A 22,741-nucleotide genomic window follows, 5' to 3' on the forward strand; every position below is an offset into this window, starting at 1 on the left:
TGGCAAACTTACACTAACCTTGGAGGAAGCAAATATTAATTTTCTTCCATCAGAGTGACTGGAATTACTTGAATAAAACTTGGAAGTATGGGAAATCATACGAGAGGACAGGGAAAATGAACACGGCTCCTTTTTCATTCATTTTGGATCTGGCAGATCTTCCACTACTGATTGTCCTTCTCTATTCTGTTAACGCAATCATAGATTGGTAATTTACTAAACATAAACAATTATTTATACTACTAAATTATCTGTGTATTTTCAACCCTATATTTTACTACTGAATCAATGAAAACTAGAACTTATTGTTAAAAAAGTAATATATATACATACATATATATATATGTGTGTGTGTGTGTAAGTTAATATCTTTTAAAAGGAGAACAAGATATTCCTTTGAAAAGAACAACTCTGTATCTGTAACAAATAAAAATGGCTCTTTAAATAAACATCTGTCAGGAAGCCAATTTTTTTACTATTTTAAGAAATGCATTTCCTGGTGTCAGACATGTCAGGCTAATTGGGGTAGAAACTACATTTCACAGCTTCCATATTCTTTCCAGTGGTGAATATTTCATTGTCACTGTATGCATTAAATGTAATGTTCATTTGAACATTATTATGAAATTTAGAATAATGGCCAGGTTAGAGCTTAGCTATAGTCATAAAGAGAAAATGAAGAAATTCCTATTCATCTTTTATTATTAAAATGCATATTTAAAATATTTTATATTCAAATTGCACAGTATTAAAAAAAACCAAAACAAAATATCTCCAGAAAAATGCTGGCAATCATATATTCTCACCTCAGTGACCCAGTTTGGATGTGTAATCATTTTTAAGTTTTATAAGAAAGTGTTACAACCCACAGGTTAGTGCTAAATCATAATTGTAAGGTGTTACTAACACAGTTTAATGTTACAAGAAAGAACATAATGTCTCCCTTTCATTGCTTTCTCTGAGTTTATTTTGAGTAGACCTAAGTAAAACTAAATTCACTGAAACTCACTGTCTCAGAAACAGACTTGTTTCTCAATTGTTGGTTTGGATTTAGTCTTAAGCTATAGTGATTGTAGAACTGGAGAGAAAAATTATAATGCAATTGTATTTCTATCAAAAAGAGAGGAAGCAGGGGTGTATGAATTGAAGTTCTAAACTTGTCCCCACAGTATTAAATGAGGTTACTGTTACATCTGAACTGGGCCTCTCTCTTTCTTTCCCCCACTACCAAAAGCACATACACAAACCATGATTCAAATAAAGTCCAGGATAATAGAATACCTGACATAAGCTTACTCTCCCACTCTTGATCTTAATATCTCTACACAATAAATGCATTTCATCTCAAATATAAATTAATTCTTTGGTGAAGAACAATTCAGAGGAGGATGCCTCGATCAAGACTGATCTTCAGATTCTTCTTCCAAGGTAATATCTGCTGCAGTTTGAGAGGTCAAGAAGGACTCCCAGGTGGCAAGGCACTTGAAAAGAAAAGAAAAGAAAAGAAAAGAAAAAATTAACTTGGAAACTTTGCTCAAATGACAGCAAATATTTTGTATGGAAAAAACCCCAGGACTGTCTTCTGCACAATTTGGGAGGCTTCATGCCCTTGTATAACACTTTATGTTCCTGTAAGTTTCATCCCAGTCTTGTGTAAAGCAAAATGGGAGTCCACTGATTTCTGATTTTTCTGAACTTTGGCACATTTCATCCTCCCACCGTCCTAATGTTTTTGCCAATTCGCTGATTAAAACCCAAAAGGCACATTTACAACTTCCCGTGTCAGATGATAGAGGGCATGAGGTCTGGGATAATCTGAGATACACGGGAATACTTTTGAGTAACTCAGAATGGCTAACTCATTTCTGTAACTCTAGATCTCATTCCCAGAAGAACAGAATGGTCTTGGAATACCCCTGGGTGAGTATGGTATTAAGTACTGAAGTTATGCTTTAAAGGCAGTGCTTCCCAAACTTGAGTAAATTATCCAAAACTGAATAAAAGTGATTTTTCTTTGGGTAACAACACCCAAACTCATGATCCAATCACAAGAGGGATATTTAAAGCAGAATTTTCTGATAAGCGATAAATGGGGCTTTCTGATAATCAATTTCAGATAAAGAAGGAAAAACTTAGGGAAGCACTGTTTTAAGAAGTAATTAACCTGCACAAATAAGGTAGTAAACTATTCTAGATTAACTAACAAGATTTTGTAAGTGTTCTATGATTATTGCTTTAATTTGGCACCTCATTGTAAAATAACAGACCACTGAACTGAGAAATTCTAAGACAGCCACAATTCTGCTGAAGACTGTGATAGTCTCATATAGAGCAAGTCACGAGAACATATTATTGCTCTCAGCACAACTACTGTGAGTCAAGGGAATGTTTGATTGCTCTCAGCTCAGAGATCTAATATTTACTATGCTGGCAAAGAAATTACTTCACATTCTTAAATACTCCATGATCCTTACTAATGCTCCAGATAGGATTAAGGCATAATTATCATAGTTGCCAATGTATTGTACACACAGCTGCCTGCAATACCAAAATCTTTTGCAGGCTTAACCTGCCATTGCTGAAACTGATGCCATCATTCCTATAAGTTGAGATAATATTTCAATGCAATGTGCAGTTTCAGGCAAGCTTCTGTCATTACATTTTTGGGTAGATCTACTGCTCGTAACCTGTAAAATTTTCATGAGTAATTGATGGCAAATTACATATCCAGTCATATAAGCACTGTGGTGGCACAGTGGTTAGAATGCAGTACTGCAGGTTAACTCTGCTCACTGCCAGGAGTTTGATCTGGACTGGCTCAAGGTTGACTTAGACTTCCATCCTTCTGAATTCAGTAAAATGAGGACCCAGATTGTCGGGGACACTATACTAACATTGTAAACTGCTCAGAGAGTGCTGTGAAGCACTGTGGACCAGTACATAACTCTAAGTGCTATTGCTATTGCTATAAACTCATTTTTCATGCTAAGGAACTGAAAAAGAAAGAATTTCAGAAGGAATGGCAATTCCACAGCTGATGTTCTCCAGAAGCAAAGCCTGGAGCCCAAAGCGCAGAGACCTTACTTTTATGTTCACATGGCTAATTATGTATCTTGTTAATTGGAGCAGAGCACTTAGCTTAAATAACAAAATACGTTACAGAAGAATCTGAATTCCCAAACACATATTTGGTTACATAAATGAATATAAGTTTAAAAAATTGAGAAGATGGCTCTGCTAAAAATGGAGGGGACAACCACAATAAACCAGTGAGTAAATTGGCTCTTCATAATTCCACTCTGGACAAGAAGATGACTTGAGATCACCCAAATGCTCCATACAGTTGCTTCTTGCAAAGAGACGGCAAGACAGTGGTTTCTAATCTGTTTACAGAACTGGGAGATGAGGGAATAGCCACCTCACTCAAACCATGTTTGGTGCCTTTAAGGACATTTCACATACTTTTTTGTAAATACCTTCAGAAATTGCTTGTTCCCTGCTTTTCAGCCAATAGGAATATTTGGCATAACAAGTTTTATAGCGCTGGGTGATTTGCCTTTAACCCTCAGCAAAAGAAATTTTAAATACAAGTTTCAGGACTTAAATTCTTTTTCTTTTGGAATGAACAGTAAAAAGGCTGATAAGAATTTTGATATTGGAAAGTTACCAATGGACTAAGGATCGAGATGGATTTGAAATAAGAATTTAGAATTAGGTATTAATGAAAATTCTTCTCATGGGAAAGTGCTTTTTTAAAAAATGCTCTTAATAAAAAGGACTGATAGGATGAGACTCTGAAGGCTGGACACAACAGGGAACCAGAAGGAACTAAATATTACCATTAAAGGCAAACACTTAAATTAAAACACTAATATAGAACTAAGCAAAACATTTTATTGAAGAGTATTTTTGAACAATGGACCCAGACATTAATTTTAAAAACGTCTGTCATAATAGACAAATTGTGTTTAAAAGAAGTTGTGGAAGAGGAACACTTTTTACCAGACAAGACTGAGACTGCTCTGAAAGTAAATTTAAAAATGACAGTTACAAGAATGATATGGAAAGACAGGGGTGGGATTCAACCGGTGTTACTACCGGTTCGGTGACTACGCTTTGCACGCACGTGCAAAAAAATAATCAGCTGTGCCACCCAGACAGCTGAAAAGCACTGTGCATGGGTGCACAGCATTTGAAAAGCCTATTTTTTTTCCTGCTTTTTCCTATTTTTTCCTATTTTCAACCTCAGCTGTGCTGCGCAAAGCAGCGGAGGTTGAAAAAGCAGGAAATAAAGGACAGGTAAGAGCCTGGGCGGGCCGGTGGGCCAAACAGCAGCAAACACAGAACCGGTTCTGTGTCTGCTGCTCTTCAGAGCTACCGGTTCTTTAGAACCGGGCAGAACCAGTAGCATCCCATCCCTGTGGAAAGAGGCTACAGTGGATATACAAAATAAACTGGTTGATCTCTTTACAATTAAAAGGGATATACTAATAACAAGTCAAATAACATACCTTCATATTGTTGTTAACCAAGGACTATCTATATTGAAATTGCTTCAAATGTTCCTCACAGTTGCAGTGTTTTCACTGTATGTCGGGGTGTCAAACTCAATTTCACTGAGAGCTACATCAGGGTTGTGTTTGACCTCGGGGAGGTGGATGGGAATGGCTGGGGTGGACATGGCCAACTTGATATCACTTGTGTCGGGGGTGCCTTGTGTTGCATGTGGTGTGGGCCCCCCAAGCTTCCTTTTCGGCTACAATGGCATGGTCCTCCAGCATGCTGCCAGCTGCCAACAGGCTGTAGATCAGTGCCCAGTCGTTTCCAGGGTGGCCCTGGGGGCCAGATATAAGCACCCCGTGGGCCGGATTTGGCCACAGGCCTTGAGTTTGATACCACAGCTATATGTAGATGACCCTCAAGACTCGCTGAAACCAAAACTGGATGATTAGCTTGCAAAGGCTACTATTGTTGCTACTGTTACAACATGTTGTTTTCTATCTCTGTTCTATTTCACTTTTTTTTGTTAAACCACTTTTTATATGCTCCTTTTTTTCTCTTCTGTATTTTCTTCTTCTTTTGTTATTAATTAGAAAGCATTAAAATAATCTTTTAAAAAAATAACTACTTGCTGCAAAAAACAACCGCATCAGTTATTTGGATCATGTACTTTAGGGGCAATACAGTAGCCTTCTTTTCCCTGTATAAATTACAGGAAGACAACATTTATGGCCTATGGAGATTCTCAGTCATCCAGGTCATGATAAGTAGTGCAAATGGTGCGACCCCTTCTTGGAACTGCTGATGGAATAGCTGCCTCTTGAAAAAGCACTTTTGGGACAACCATGACCTGGATGATGAGAATTTCAGTAGTTCAAAAAAGGCTCCACATCCACATTTGCACTACTCAGGTGACCCAGAGGACACAGATAAACCTTCAAGTGGCCTGTGAAAGAATGCAAATGACTAGCAGTCTGCAAGGAATATAAATCCTTCCATTCCCCACCACCCAGTCAGAACTGAAGAGGCTTCTTGGATAAGAAGCAAAATGTCTTCAAAGGAATCAAGAAAGTCCAGTTGCCTCTGAGAAAAGCACTTTTGGGACACCGTTTATTAAAACCCTTTCTTCTAGATTTCACCCAGTTTAGCCATGACAAAACTAATGGATGTTTCAGCTTATTCATGGGTTTGGGTTACTTTCTTATCTTAATTAAAAAAACAACAGCTTTCTTCATCTTTTAAGGGCTTCTGTGCCTACATAAAGCAGAAAAATAAGTAATTTTATTTCTTGCCAAAGTGAATACGAAGCTACTGCTAAAGAACCCCTTTCTCTCAGGTACACTGCTCTAACTAGCTTAATTCTCAGGCATTTGAGTATAACTTCTGCAATTAATCATCTGATTGGCCAAAATCCAATAGGCATAGCTGATTCATTAAAGTGGTGTTTCTCAACTGTGACAAGTTTAAGCTGTGTGGACTTCAACTCCCAGAATTCCTCAGCCAGCCAGCTGGGAAATAGAAGTGAGCCAGTTGACTGGGAAATTCTGGGAGTTGGTCCACAGTTTAAACTTGCCAAGGTTGAGAAACACTGCACTACAGGTCAGGGTGTAGACAATCAGGCAACAATAATAACAATAATAGAAAATTAACATATAACATCTGATACCGCAAGCTTCAGCATTGCTTGTATACCCTAAGACACAAGATCTAGGCCACAGGTGTCAAACTCAATCCCACTGCAGGCCATATCAGGATTTTGTTTGCCCTTGGGGGGGTCAGGGTGGGCGTGGCCTGGTCATTGCAGCCAACTGGGTGGACGTGGCCAGGGTGGGCTGAGGCCGCACTGACTGGTCCCTCACCATTTCCAAGATGGCCCCGTGGGATAACCCTTAGCATATCGCTGGCCGGATGTGGCCCACAGACCGTGTGTTTGACATGTCTAATCATCTCTTTTTGAGATGGTACTTCTGAGGAATTGGGACTAATCTTAGATGTGAGTCAAGGAATTACAATAGACTTAGTAAACTGGCTAAACTTGGATGCACTGTTTCCTGGGAATACTGTAGTAACCCAAAACACCAACTGGATGCCCTCCATATAAATCCTCTGGTGCTGCGTAATTCCCGTACTGGGACACTTTCTCATGCAGTGGCATTATCTTCCAATGAAATGGCGCCCATCCATATACACAGAGAGATGTATTCTTAAGACTTACTATTACTAGGAGCATGATTGTCAGGTCGCGTAGAGTCCTATAGAGACGCTGTCATTCTGGTAGGACGGGGGAGGCTTGGGGGGAATCTCTGTATGAGGTTTCTGTTTCTATTCCTTGCTTTGCCTTGCTGTAACCATCCCATTTTGGGATGGGGGAAAGTAATGTGCCTCGAGCCAGTTGCCTTATCTTGTCTACGGAGAGGAGCAGCAGCGTTGCCTTGGGGACCAACATTTATCACCTTCTCGACCTGAGTTTCCCATAACATCTTCACACCTCGGGATTGGCTTGATGAGGGGGTAGGTTTTGGGAGAGGCTCTGTTTGCAATGGTTAGGTTTGCCATCTAATGTTTTGAGTGGGAAATCTTAGTTCATGCCTATATCTTCTTGCTATCACAATCTTCCAATAAAAATTCCTTTTGAAATGGCTTTTGTTTCAAGAGTTTTGCTTTCTTTAGAAGACTGGTGAGGCAGACTTTACAACGGTTGCTCATGGTTGGGAAACTAAGCTGATAATCAACAAGCCCATGTTTGAGACCCAAATGTGCGTGGCAGGGTGAGCGCCTGTCATTTGCTCCAGCTCCTGCTGCTCTAGCAGTTTGAAAGTGAGTAATCAGAAGTAGGTAGATAGATAGGTACCACTTCAGTGGGTACATTAATGGGTACATGAAACTAGATGTTCCCCAGGCAACAGTGATGTACCCGGTTAGTTCTTTCAACCTGGTGCTTTCAGCCTTGGTGCTTCCGACATGAACACAAGAATACTATTTTATGTAGCCTTAAATTGTTTTTCTTCTTTCTCTAGAAGAACATCCCTTCAAGCATGATAATATGATTATTAATGAACTGTCCACTAAAACAATGAATTAAATTTAGATGTGGAATGCCTCATAAAACTTCATCTTTTCTTCTCACAGATATGTGTTACAAACTCACATCGTATCAGCCGCCACATTTTTATGAACAGTACACTCTTTTGATTGTCAAGCAGTTGTTATTTGTGTATTCATCTTTTTCTTCCCATTCAAAAGTCTCGCTGTTTTTCTTTCTGTTTTGGACAGAGATACTTGGTGCAGTATGTGTGGGAAATGGTTCACAATGCCGACACAGCATTGTATTTGCACCGTGTGCATTCTCAATACTTGGCAGTTCAATCCATGGTAACACTACAGTAATTAAAGGTCTTGGAATGACGCAGAAAATGCATATGTGATAGCTCATTCCTTCATTTTAATGCCTATGTTAGGAACCAATTTTGTTTAATATTTTCAGTGTGCTAGAGGATCAAAGTTATTGCTATGGTTGTGTTCACACAACACACTCAAACATGGATATTTTAATTACAGTTTAGAAAATTAGTCCAATTTTCTGGATCTCCACTGCCCATGAAGTTTTAAAAGAGCTAGGGGTAAAAGTGTCCCCACAGGTTTTACCTTGCTAGTCCATTTCTTAAGCCAAAGAGGACTAGGGTCCTCTTGGAAGATGGTGGTTATGTGGCTAGCATGACATCACACCACAGCAAAAAAGTGTGTGTCTAAACATGGAATGCTGTTACCTTCCTGCACGCTTACATGTAGTACTTATTCATCTACTTGCATGCTTTTCAACTGCTAGGCGGGTAGTTTTGGGATGGTAGGCACATGCTATAGATGTCCCTGGGACTAGCTTGCCCCATTTGCAGCAGAAAAAGAGGCTTACTATGGACCCTGTCTGCTAAGGAATCCTGGTGGATGGGTCAAGCAGAAGAGCCTTTTGCACTGTGGCCTTGTCCCTGTGAAATACTCTACCAAATTTGAAAACTGCTCCCATCCTTTTGGCCTTTTGGCAGGGTATTAACATTTGGTTTTGCCAGCTGGCTTAGGGTCCCGAGATGGGGGCTCACCACTGGATGTGACTGATGGGGGAAGAAGATTGTGCCACTTGTCTCTTGGTTCCTGATTTTTTGCATGGTTTTAAATTTTTAGCTGCTTTTCTATTTATCTTTTTACTATCCGTAAGTCGCCTAGAATCCTAGGGGAGATGGGCAGCATATAAATAATAAAATAAAATAGCTGTAGATTTATGGGGGCTTGCCCATTCAAAAAAGGGTTGCCACAGGAACACTGATGTTGTTACAAAAGATCAATCTTTTCAGAAAGCAACCTTTTATGTACCGTGATACCTACTGTTTATCTCGGCCTTTTTCCAGGGTAACAAAGACTATTTTTTCTGCACAAAGCACTGGGCTGAAGCCCAGTCACTAGATTATATCAGTAAGAAGGGATTATTACCCAGACAACTAACTGACTAAATGCTCTGTTGAACTGGATAGTCCTTTGAACGGATGGAGCATAGCATATTCTTATGTTAATAGAATCTTCTGTATCTCATTTAATTAAAAATCAGTGTTCCACAGAGAATGTAAAAGTCCTTTTTTTTCTACTCCCCCCACCCAGTTGGATTTTTATATTTGGACTTGAGTCCTTCGATGCAGGAATAAGACTACTTTTTTTATCTCCCTCCTCCCTTTGTTCTACCTTTTTAGCAAGGGGAATATACTGATTTCTGTCTTTTTAAATTTTTTCCTATTTTTTTTTCATCCTTTTTCCATTTTCCATTATTTTTCTTTTTTTCTACATAATTGGAACCAATTGGATTAAGGTATTCAAGTGCCTGAAGATTTTTTCCCTTCCCTTTTTTATTTTTATTTTGTGCTTTTATTTATTTTTTATTGGAGTGGCAGTTAGCTGCTCTTGCTTTTTCTTCTCAATTTTCCTATTAAGCATTCTAAGATGAGCAGAACGATACCAGCCCCAGCTTCTTCAATCCTGATTTCTTCTCCTCACCATCTGGAGGACAACGATCAATACAGGTGATTACAACAAGAGAAGGAGAAGGAAATGACACTGCAGATGATTATGCAAGGAATTCAAAAGATACAAGTAAAAACAGATAATATTGAAAAAAGAACAGAGAATATTGAGCAAAGAACTGAAAAGGCAGATGAGAAAATTGAAAATATTCAACAGATGATGATGTAATACGAGGATAGAATCAAGAAAATTGAAGAACAAGATGTACAAAGAGATAAGAAGATTGGAGATATGAATACCCGATTGAGTGAAGTGGAAAGAGACAAGGGCAGATCTCCACAATCATTGGGATGGGAAATTGATAGATCAGAATTCTATCTTAGATTTCAAAATATAGAAGAAGAAAAGGGTGAAAACCTTGCTGAAAAGATGACAGAAATCCTGGCAGAAGCATTAGAGGTAACTAAAGAGAAGATGATGGATGGAATGGACGAGGTTTTTCGTGTCTATACAAGAAATAAACTGCCAAGAGAAGCTCATATTAGATTTACTAATATGAAAATAATTAAATCACAAATACTGCAGGCGGCAAGAGAAAAAATACTAAAGTACAAAGATAAAGAAATAGTGGTACTGAAACAGGTACCGAGAAGACTGAGATAGATAAGAAGAGAATATTTATTCTTGACCAAGGAGTTACCTAAGAGAGGAAGAAATTACAGGTGGCTATTACCAGAAGGTCTCATGTTTACCTGGCAGGAACAAAGACACAGAATTGATACAGTTGAAAAAGCTGAGTTATTCTATCTGGAATATTTTAGAGAAAGGGAGGAAGATAAAAGAAAACAAGAGTCGTTAACTGAATTTCAAGAGGAATGTATAGCAGTAATTGAAAAAGAAGGAGCCTTAGGTGGTGTACCCAGAGAGCAACGAGAACCAACTTCTACTAGATCGAGCAACAAATCCTTCTTATAAAGTCTAAAATGGATGAGAGAAAACTGATTACAATTAATATAAATGGACTTAATTTAGCTACTAAAAGAAGAAAAATATTTCATAAATTAGAGAAATTAAAATTTGATATAATCTGCTTACAAGAAGTACATATTAAAAAAACAACATGATTATATATTGAAACAACAAAAATTAGGGAAATTATTTACAGCATTGACACGGTGTAAAAGGAGAGGAGTGGTGTTATACATTAGAGATACAATCCCTGCGGAACAAATATATACAGATGATGACGGATGGATTTTGATGGACAATATGGACAATGGACAATAATCTAAAGATACTTTTAATAGCAATTTTTGCTTGAAATGATAATCAAGAATATTTTTTACAGGCAATTACATAAGAAAATAATTGAACTGGACTATGCTAATATCTGTCTGATGGGAGATTTTAATAGAATAATAAATGACAAATTGGACTATAAAACACAAAAAACAGCAAAGAAAACTAGAAAGACATTTGCCAAAATCCTTCTTTCGAATAGTAGATGTGATAAAACTTAAAAAGATGCATGGAGAGAGAGAAATGCAGAAAATAAACAATATACTTTTTATTCAAATAGACATGCATCATGGTCTAGAATAGATATGATATGGATGTCAATAGAATTGCTTTCTAACATACAAGGCATTGAAATAGAAGCAAATACCTATGGCAGATCACAATCCAATGACACTTGTATGGAAAGGACAAAAAAGGAGATCTAGATGGACTTTAAATAATACGATATTATAGGAAAAAGACTTTAAACAGAAAATTGAGAGAGAATTGACTTTTTTCTTCAAAGAAAACACAAAAGAGGATACATCATTATAGAACCTCGATGGGACACGATGAAGGCTTATACAAGAGGCTTGATAATGGACTGTACAAGGAAAACAAATATAAAACAGAAAAGAACCTTTAAAATATCGGAAGATGACTACAAGAAATTGGAAAAAGAACTACAGAAATTTTCACAAAAAAGGACATTAAAATTAAAATGGACATAACTAAACATAAAATGGGGCTAATGGAAAAAGAATAGTACAAAAAATTAAAAATGCTAAGCAGAACTATTTTGAAGATGTAAACAAACCAGGCAGATGGCTAGCATATAAATTGAGAAAGGAAAGAGACTCAAGAAGGATAAATCAACAAGGACATGTATGCTATGAAAATGTGGATCAGAAAAAAATTACTCAAGATTATTATGGAAAACTGTACCATCAAGAGAATGTTCAGGAAGAAAGAATTCAACAATACTTACAGGAAGCAAATTTGCTTCAGATACCCAAAGATACTGAAATAATGTTAGAAAGTAACATAACAATGATGGAATTAACAGAAGCTTTAAAAAAGCAAAACATTGGGAAAGCACCAGGTCCAGACAGTTTGCCAGTGGAATTTTATAAGACATTCCAGGAAACATTGAATCTTCACTTATTAGAAGTTATGAAGTTATGACAAAGAAGAGAATACCCAAAACATGGCCAGAAGCATATATCACACTTGTACCAAAGGAGGACACAGACCCACAGCAAGTTAAAAACTACAGACCAATATCACTATTAAATTCAGATTATAAAATTTTTGCTTCAATTCTGGCAGAAAGACTGAAAAGATACTTAAACAATTTTATTCACCCTGATCAAAATGGATTTCTGCCAAAGAGATAGATTAAAGATAATACGAGAATAATTTTAGATACACTGGAATACTATCAGGCACATCCTGAAAAACAAATGGCTCTGATGTTTTTAGATGCACAAAAAGCTTTTGATAATGTGAAATGGTGTTTTATGCTGTTACAATTGGACCAAATGGGCTTTGGTAAAAAATTTTACTCAAGCCATAGAAACGATATATCATAAACCAACTGCAAAGGTTATGATAAATGGAGAGTTAAGAGACTTTATAGATATAAGAAAAGGGACTAGACAAGGCTGTCCACTGTCGCCTCTGTTGTTTGTGTTAACACTGGAAGTGCTGAATAGGAACATCAGAGAAGAAAAAGAAATAAAAGGAATGAAAATTAAAAAAGAAGAGTATAAATTACAAGCTTTTGTAGATGACCTGGTATTTATATTAGAGGATCCACTGGAGTCAGCACCTAAACTGATAGAAAAGATAGAAGAGAATGGGAAACTAGCAGGTTTGAAAATAAATAAAGATAAAACAAAGATTTTTAGCAAAGAACATGTTGGTAAGACGAAAGAAAGAATTGGAAGAAGTTTTGGGGATCCAGGTCACAAATAAAGTTAAGTATTTAGGGATACACATAACACCAAGATGTAGCACACTTAAGGAGGATAATTATCTTAAAACTTAAACAACAGATTGCAACAGACTTGATAAAATTATCACTGATTGGAAGAATATCTACAATTAAGATGAATGTATTGCTTAGAATCTTATACTTATTCCAGACAATTCCAATCAGATTAGGGAAAGAATTTTTTGAAGATTTAAACAAAATAGTGCTAAAATACATCTGGCAGGGGAAGAAAGCGAGAATAAAACTTAAATTGCTACAAGATGCAAGAATAAGAGGAGGATTTGCTTTGCCCAATTGGGATTATACTACCAAGCGACAAGTCTGATGTGGGTAAAGGAGTGGATAACATTAGGAACACTAGACTTTTGAATTTAGAAGGACATGACTTGCTGTTAGGGTGGCATGCCTTCCTCTGATATCAGGGAACTAAACCCAGGGGTATTTTAGAAAACATTATATTCGAGAAGCATTGTTTCTAAACTGGGAGAAGATAAAAAAGCAATATTATTTAAAAATTCCACTATGGTTATCTACTATTGAAGCTTTTTCCTATCCAATAATATATAAAAAGGAACAAACAGTTAAATATGGTGAGATAATTTTATGGACATTTGCTAGAGTTTAAATTCGAGGAAGAACAAGTAAAAGAAACAATGATTGTGTGTGGGAAAAATTTTGGATATGGGATTGACTTAGATAAATGGCAAAAATTGTGGTCTCAAAATTATAAAGTGACAATGTCAACTTCATATAAAGAAAATTTGTGTAAGATGTTTTACAGGTGGCATTTATCCCCAATGAGAATTGCGAGGATGTTCAAGAATAAATCGGATAAATGTTGGAAATGTCATCAGATACCTGGTTCATATTACCATATGTGGTGGACATGCTCGGATGCAAAAAGATATTGGACTATAATCCACACATGGTTGGAAAAAATGACAAAACAACACATAGACTTTAAACCTGATATATTTTTATTGGGAATTATACCGGAAATATATTGAAAAGATTTGAAATATTTGATTGCAAATGTTTTAACAGTGGCTAGAATTGTATTTGCTAAGAATTGGAAAAATGAAAAAATACCTATGCAGGAGGAAATTATTAAGAAAATCATGGACTGTGCCAAAATGAGTAAATTGACACAAGAGGATAAACAATTTTATATGTTATGGGATTTATTTTATCAATGGTTGGACAATAAAACATGATAAAGAAATAGATTAGTAAGTCTTACAATAAAAGTTAATAGATTGATATAGAATACAACATAAATATATAAGCATTGGATGAATGTATAAGATTAAATCATAATGAAAATTAGAATATCTCATATAAAATGATGGAAAAATAGTTTAGTCAAATGAATGTTTAATAATTGATATTACATAAACAGAAGCTAGATTGATAAGGTGAGAATTTATATAACTTGTGAATTGTAAAAAAAAAAAGGATAGCACAAAAGATTGTAACCAACTGACATACTGTATGTATATAATTGAAAGAGGGTTTTATGTTTTTATGTTTTGTTTGTATGTTTGTTGTAAAAAATAAAAACTTTGTTTAAAAAAAAAGAGAATGTAAAAGACTTGGAAAGCACTTTCCCCTGCTAACTCATAGTGCGGCAGATAACATTCTACCTTGTTTCAAGCCATCTATCTCAATGTAATCCATAGGGGTTGAGGCTCATTTTTTGTAGTAATTTTATTAAAAAAATTACAGTTAAAATGATAAAAACTAATATTAACCAAAACAATAAAAAGAAAAAAGTACAGGAGAGAAAAACAGTGGAAAAAGTAGAAAAGGAATGAGAATATACGAAAGATATATATATAAACGATTGACTTCCGCTTTTATCACATATAAACAATTTTAGTAAGTTATCCCTTTCTCTTAAAATATAACCACTTCTCTCTCTTCTTTCCATATACTTGTCATTTAGTCCTAATCAGCAGAGGTCCATTGAAAGTTATCACTGATAGCAACATACCTATTTTTTTCTTTATTTTAAAAAAAGAATTTAAGTCCTGAAACTTTTATTTAAAAATTCTTTTGCTAAGGATTAAGAGTAATTCATCAGATATTTTGTTAAGGATTGAAAGAAACTGAGCAAGTGCTGCAAAGTTTGTGGAGCCAAAGGTTCACCTATAAAGCAGTCTGAAAAAGATTAGAAAAAGCATGCAGAGTGTCATTTTGAAACTGCGCTAAAGTTTCAGCAAAAATGTATATTCCCTCATCTCCCAGAACTACCAACCTGCTGTGGACTGCTATCTTGCAGTCTCTTTGAGAAGAGCAACTATATGGAGCACTTGTGGGCAATCTCAAGTCCTTTCCTTGTCCAGAGAGACATTATAAAGACTTTGTCTACTCGCCGAGTCCCTCATTCTGTGGCAGTCACTAACTCTACCTCTTCTCTGCCATTTCTTCACTGGAAATCCTGTGCAGAGTTTGAAATTTTCCCTGCTGTTGCTATCTGGAGATGAAAACACTCTGCAGGTATAAATCCTATACCTTGCAAACCGAACTATGCCTCTTCTGACATTTGTAGTGCTAGTTCCTATCAGATTAAATGGCTTTGAAATGAGGTCTATATGCATAAACACACAATAAAATAAGCAAAGACTAAAACATGCTCACTGTTTTATTCGTAATAGCATTTTTATTCCTTGTCCTAAATAGCTGATTGCTTATTGAGCCCTATGACTATCATTAAGTGTTGTACCTGATGATTCTTGACTCTTGATGAATGTATCTTTTCTTTTATGTACACTGAGAGCATTTGCACCAAAACAAATTCCTTGTGTGTCTAATCACACTTGGCCAATAAAGAATTCTGTTCTGTTCTGTTCTGTTCTGTTCTGTTCTGCTCTGCTCTATTCTATTCTATTCTATTCTATTCTATTCTATTTTTGCTAGTTGCTGCCTGTTGGGCTAACCATATCCAAGCATATGAAAGTTACCCTATTATGTATCAATCATTCAAATTCATGGACCAAGTTGACAGGTTGCAAATATAACTTAAAGGAATTATTAGGGCTGTACAATGTTCAGATTCAAGTCCAAATGCTTTGGAGAATCTGGGACTGCAAACACACATCTGTTTGCAAAAGATAAAACAGCTGCACATTTTTCCCAGGGCTGTGTGGTAACTGCTGATGCATTTGATTATAATGCTCTTAGTTACAGGTACGATTTCATTTTATGTGTGCTAGTAATGTTTATAAACTTATTTGCAAGCCTTTTCTTGTAAAGTGTTTTCAGGCTGAATTTCTAATTAAGCTCTAAGCAAAGCATCTCTATCATTTGATGTTTCTCAAACTAGTTATCGACTGAAACAAGTCTTCCTATAATATGGAATGAAACAAAATAGGAAACCTATTCCAGCTGAAATCAAAATTTAACAATACTTACATAAGACACATTGAGATTTCACACTGATTGCAGCAGTCCTATTTTAACTAACTCCACATTTCACCTCAAATATCTCAAAATACCCCTCCTTCCCCCATTTGGCAAAAAGTTTAAATAATAATAATGGTAAAATAATAATGGTTTTAGATCAGGGGTATCAAAATGGCGGCCCATAGGCCGGATGCTCACATGCAGGCCACGCCCACCCCAGCTCCACAAAGGGAAAAAAACGTTGCGATATGTCATGTGACAGCAAGGCAATGCCGTGAGTTTGACAGGCATTGTTATACATCAACCTAAAAAGGATATCCAGACACAAGCAACTGTGACCAAACCAAACTATCAGCTGGATGCATTGGAATTTAAATCTGCTGTTGGCAGATTTAAAGGAGAAAGAACGTGATTTGGAAACTGCTAGTTTGTTGGAGAAAGCTGAAGGGGATATGGGTTCTACAGATTTGGAGTTAACAGAATTAATAAGTGATGAACTGGACTTTCTTGAGCAGACTGATAGTGATTGGCGGTTATAGGGCATGTCAAATTTTTCAACTTTCAATTTCCAAACATTAGGAGTGCTCAAAAGTTGTGACATGCCTTAGGCATTGTAAAGATATTTTGGTTATTTCAATATATTTTAGGTGCGCTTGGTAAGTAATTACATAAATATCGTAACTTTTTAACATTTTTTTTTTGTTTGGGGAATAAACTTAATATATCTAGCTGGAGAACAATTTAGACTGAATGTTTTGAGGAAAACGGACTGACAACAGAGGTTTATGATTTTGGGGAATACAACACAATTGCTAGGAAAGTTCTCAATCAAAATCTTTTACTATTAAGAATCAAACAAAGATATTTGATTCCGGACAGATCAGGGAGAATGATTGTGGTGATTTATGGTTGATAAGAAGCTTTGGAGATTTTCTGTGAGTTAAATACAATAATAGATTGTTAACAGAAGGCTTTGAGGTTTCACTTTGTTGCTGGTTCACCTGTTAACTATTTGCCTTTATATACAGTAAATAGATAACAGGTCAAATTGATTGCAACTATAGGCAATTCTTAATTGATAACCCTGCATTTAATGAACGTTTAAAGTTGCAAGGACACTGAAAAAAGTGACTTATGACAGTTTTTCACACGGTTGGCGCATCCTCATGGTCACATGATCAAAATTCAGATGCTTGGTAATTGTTTCATATTTATGACGGTTGCAGTGTCCCACGGTCCCAGGATCATGTGATCACCTTTTGTGACCTTCTAACAAGCAAAGTCAATGGGGAAGCCAGATTTAACCACCATGTTAGTACCTTAACAACTGCAGTGATTCACTTAACAACTGTTGCAAGAAAGGTCGTAAAATGGATCAAACTGACTTAGCAACAGAAATTCTGCTCTCAGTTGTGGTCAAAGGTAAGGACTACCTGTAGAGGTAGAAGTTTATAAATTCTGAGCCTGCTTTGCAAGGGGGAAAACAAATATTGGTCCAATATATTTATCACTATTCAACTGGGGGTGGGGGCAATATATATGTGTGTGTTTTTCTCTTTATTAATGCACATTCTTTTATTGTTTTGTCTATCTTTGTTTTGTTTTAGTTAAAAAAAATCTCTTTTTGGGGAGTCCTGTGTTTTACCATAATTTTCAGAGTAAAATAAAAAAAAATACTTTAAAAAGTACTCATATTGCTATATTAGGAGTATATAGCAGTATTTTTCAGACACCTTGGAGTTCATTATAATAGCAGAAGAATAAAAAATAGGAGTCCATTTTTTGCATCCGGTGCAGTGATCAGATGTATAGTTGCCATGAATTCATTAGGTTTCTGAACTGAAGAGAGGACAAGTGGTTGCAATGCTCAAAACTGATTGCTTTTCTTGAGTAGTTACATTATTGTAATGGATGTTAGAAGTGGGCAAGGACCATATACAATGTAATTGTAGCATTATAAAACAGGAGAATGGTTGAGCATTCTCAGGAAAGTTACAACAGTACAAGGAGATACTTAAATGGCTGTGCTTAGTTTTGCAAATCTTTTCTCTTGAAAAAGGAAAAAAATACACATCCATGAACAGTTTTTAGCACACAACATTTGTATCATTACCTTTGGGGCATTTCTCTAATATACAGTTGAGAAGATACACATGGATAGGAAGAGGCTGAGGAAATATGAAGGATCAGCAAGACCTCTGGTGTGAGTAATGCTTTGATTTTGATCTGCAAGAGCAGATTTTCAGCCTTATGCATTTCTCAGCATAATTAAACACTCTTTGATTATCCAGATCTCTGCCTTTCAACTGACATTCTTGTGAAAAGACGTGTACTTTCAGCATGTTTCAGATGGTTACAACTTCAACTGCGAGGAAATGCTACAGTATTGTTAAAGAACAATATTCTTTAACAAGATCCATAAGGATATGTGTTATAATATAAAATTAGGTGCCTTTGCAATAGGAAAGATTGTTCAGACATTGTATGGTGGGTTCATTTGTTCAAACTATTCAGTTGCATACCAGCAACCCTGCTGAGCATAAATAGTACAGGGCAGAAAATCTGCAGCATAATACAAATGTGCTGAACCTAGCTGGGTGTCAATAGATATTACTAGAGGTTGCCATTTGTTCAGTTTCATTTGTTAAAAAGAGTAGCACCTCTCTTTATTTTTAGAATTTCTCTTTACTTTTAAAATTTCACGCTGGATTAATAAATACTCAAAGAGGTAAATTTTAGTTTAATGGATTGGATCCATAATTAGGAATATAATGAAATTTAACTGAAAATTACCGTCGACCGTTTAAGATAGTTACTGTTAGAAACTGATCTATAATCCCTTTCTACTGTAATCTTCATTATATTGGCTCTACAAGTACAGAATAAAAAGCCACTTTTCATTTCTGGCTTGTTTAAAGGGTTGGTTTTGCAGGAAAGTGTGAATAAAGCAGCTGTTTGTCCCACTGACACATAGCTTGTTCCCAATAACCCAGATTGCTGGTTTATAGACAATGTCTGTGCAAACATTGCTTTCAAGGAAATCAAAGTAGCGTATCTCTCATTTATATACCCTTGCTGACTTGAAAACTGCTTATCCTTCAGTATTTTGGAAATGTTACTTTGTGAGGAGATTAAGCACCAACAAGACTTGATTAGCTTGATAATATGAGGGCAAGGCAGATGACAGCTCTACTTTCAATCTTCAGGCTACTTTCTAATTTTAATGCTGATTAAAATATGTCTCTATTGATTCAAAATTGCCCCTCTGACTCATCTTTTAAAGAGATAGGGGATTAATCTGCTGATCAGATCTGGCAGTCTTTTCTTCCACAGCCCGAGAAAGCAAAACTCTCCTATCCTGAAGCTTCCTTGAATTAAGCAAAGAATTAAATATATAAATAAAGATGCTTTGTGCTTTTTAAATCAAGACTGCCCTCTGTTGATGGAGATCTTAAAAGCAATATGTGTTTGCGTGTGTGCATACAGCTGACTCTGAAGTGCATCTAAGAACACAAAAGAAACAACTCTATTTTTAAATGCTTCTTTTTAGAAGCAAACCATATAAAGACATCACACAATTGGCTATCGTTTTTAAAAAGCTGTTTTACCTCTTCATAATAGCGGAGATTATTTTCTGCCATAGTGCCAAATGCTGCTTTCATATCGAGACGCAGGCTGTGCTTCCATCTATCCCAATCCGCTTGCAGAGCGTTATTGGCACACTCTAATTTATCTTCTAGTTTTCCAATCTCTTCAGGCAACTAAAAAACAAAACAAAACCCACATTAGACGAAAGTCAAGTTTGGAGATAATATCAACATCAGGAAAGGAACGTTAATAGCATCGTTACAAGGATCTTGCTCCGTTCCAAGAAGGAAGTCGGGTCTCCTTTTCTCCAACCTATTTTCCTCTGGGAAACTGTGGGGTTCCTTAGAAGTTTATCAATGATCTATCACTAAGCAGATCTGTAATGCTTGACGAGATTTCCTGAGACTGCTTACCTATTGCTATTGACTACCTCCTATTGTTTGCAGCTGCAGTGGAGTGTTATTTCTTTTGTAGAGGCACTCTTAGTTCAGAAAGGGCAACAGCGAATCCCTGTAGAGATTGTTTGTTTGTTTCCTGGCAGGGTTCCTGGCTTTTAAGAGCAACAGGACTTGTCAAAAATTGAGCAGGTTAGCTTTCCCCAGTATGAAGGTGGAAGCCTCTTTTAAAATCTCGTACTTCCCAACTGCCTACTTTACCTGTACTTGTACAATGTAGTTTATTGTTCTTAAATCTCCTTTGGATTTACTGCTCAAGGCATCTTTGAAGACCTGATGAGATCTTTGGGGTCTGAAATTTTCTGGGCATGATCAGGGTTGGGGGAAAGAGCTGCATGACCAAGCCCTTTGAGCATCTCTGGTTTCTTCACTGGCTTGGAGGAATGGCTCCAGAATGAAATAAACGTAGCTTTTCTGTTTAGCCTGTCTAGATCGGACTCTCCTTGTGATGTATCCTTTTGTTGAATTTCAGATTACATGGTCCTTGCAGGAAGGACATCCATGCTCTGTCCATCTGCAATGTGCTCCACACGGGGCTACGTTTGAAAAGTATTTGGAAGCTACAGCTAGTATAGAATGCAGTGGCAATGGACTATTCTGGAGGAGATGTATATAATACTGCTATTGCGTGAGCTACATTGGTTACAAGTTTACTTCTCAGTCCAACTCAAGGTAATGGTCATTACCTTTAAAGCGCTTTATGGCATGGCCCAGGATATCTGTGGTGCCATCTTGTTCCAATGAGACTCCCTTCAACAGAAGAAGCTTCCTGTGGACTACATATGTTAAGGAATTTCAGCTGCAGGGGTCAAGGAGAGTCTTTTCTGCTGTGGCTCCGGCCTATGGAACATTCTACCATCAGAGATGGGATTTGTTTGTAATCCTGGCCTTCTAGTTTGGCCAGTTGCCTTGGGGCCCCGTTGAAGGCGCTCCTTGCTTGAGGTGGTTGATGGAATAAGAAAACCTCACTTTTGTGTTATCCGTCCAAGTGGTCTTTGCTTTTATATAACCCTTAATTTTAATTATATTTATACTGTATTTAGCTGTTTATTGGTTGTAAGGTGCACAGTGACTTACACACCTTACAATGAGATGGATGGCATATAGATTTTATAAATAAAAAACAATTCTTTAAAAGTGTAATCTGCAAATAATTTGTCAGTCACTCTTACATTATGCCAAATGCCATTTCATCTGAAACAACAGAGTTCATTTGATTTCAGTCCAATTATACCATAACTGTGATCTCTAGGTCTAGTGATACAGTATATGTAAAACTATTATGGCATTCTATTGTGTGCAAATCATACCACTAATTCATTCCAGAAATTATGAGCGATACTAAAAATTTGATTCAGCCTCCTGTGATTATCCTGTGATTACTTCCAAACTTCCATGTCTGAGCCAAGATTCTGAACTATATCTCTGATCCAAATTCAATAGTCTATCAATGTTAACACTTTGCAAGTATAAAGAAAGAAAGAAAGAAAGAAAGAAAGAAAGAAAGAAAGAAAGAAAGAAAGAAAGAAAGAAAGAAAGAAAGAAGACAGCAGACAAAAGATCCTAAAAGGGGTATCCTGAAAATAAACCCATATTATAGACTTCAAGAATACAGCTATTGCATTTCTTCCACGACAACTCTAATCAGAACTGCTTTGTTAGAAATCATAGTTGTACTCTCCATAGGGTCAATTTTACGTCCAATTCAAAGACAATGCATTTTCATCTTTGCAATTCTGTTTGTTTTGCACAAATGCTCTTCAAATAAAATTTGGGGCCGTGTCATTCACTGTCAACTTGATTTCTAGGTCTCAGTTTCAGAGGTGAACTCAACTGGACAGTTGTGTAGAATTCATAAAGACCAACCAGAGAGCAGTCTAAGTAAGGGAAAGGGGAAGATTCAGAATGGAGGGATCAATAAAAGTATATTCCCATCTTCACATCTTTTATCTTGTAAGGGGCTGCAAACTTCTCATACGCAATATGGAGAAAAGCATCATCTTCTACAGGTAGTCCTCGACTTACAACCATAATTGAGACCAAAATTTCTGTTGTTAAGTGAGACATTTGTTGAGTTTTGCCCCATCTTACGATCTTCTTGCCACAGTTGTTAAGTGAATCACTGCAATTGATGTTAGCAACACCATTGTTAAGTGAATCTGGCTTTCCCATTGACTTAGCTTAGGTTTGTGATGACGAACCTATGGCACGGGTGCCACAGTTGGCACGCAGACCCATTTGTGCCGGCACGCTAGCTGCAGGCAAACTTACCTCACTGCACATGTGCACATCTCACAGCTATATTTTCGTCTGGTTTGAGGCCTTTTTTGGCCTCCCAAAGGCTAGAAGAAGGCTTCCGCAGGCTTCTACAAGCTTTGCAGGCCAAAATGTAGCCCCATTTTGTCACTTCCATTTTTTGGGGGAAAACAGGAAGTGACAAAACAGGGCTAGATGCTTTCAAATTGTTAGGAGCTCATTCCATCATGCAGCTTCTCTTGGGTTTTGAACTGCTGAA

The 22,741-nt window shown here is 36.6% G+C and overlaps 1 protein-coding gene across 1 annotated transcript in view; it reads right to left on the reverse strand.

The window, feature by feature from the left end:
• Positions 1-684: 684 nt before the first annotated feature.
• Positions 685-22,741, reverse strand: part of SNX7 (sorting nexin 7) — a 57,231-nt gene continuing 35,174 nt past the window's right edge. Inside the window, exons 8-9 of the mRNA XM_026700333.2 lie at positions 19,792-19,944; positions 685-1,481 (exon numbers count right to left, since the gene is read on the reverse strand). Coding sequence (XP_026556118.1) covers positions 1,398-1,481; positions 19,792-19,944 — 237 coding nt within the window. The 3' untranslated portion in view covers positions 685-1,397. The remainder of the gene's footprint in view (positions 1,482-19,791; positions 19,945-22,741) is intronic.

The sequence above is a fragment of the Pseudonaja textilis genome, chromosome 3, assembly GCF_049901715.1.
Source record: "Pseudonaja textilis isolate UNSWEBS1 chromosome 3, rPseTex1.2, whole genome shotgun sequence".
In the NCBI taxonomy this organism is placed as follows: domain Eukaryota; kingdom Metazoa; phylum Chordata; class Lepidosauria; order Squamata; family Elapidae; genus Pseudonaja; species Pseudonaja textilis.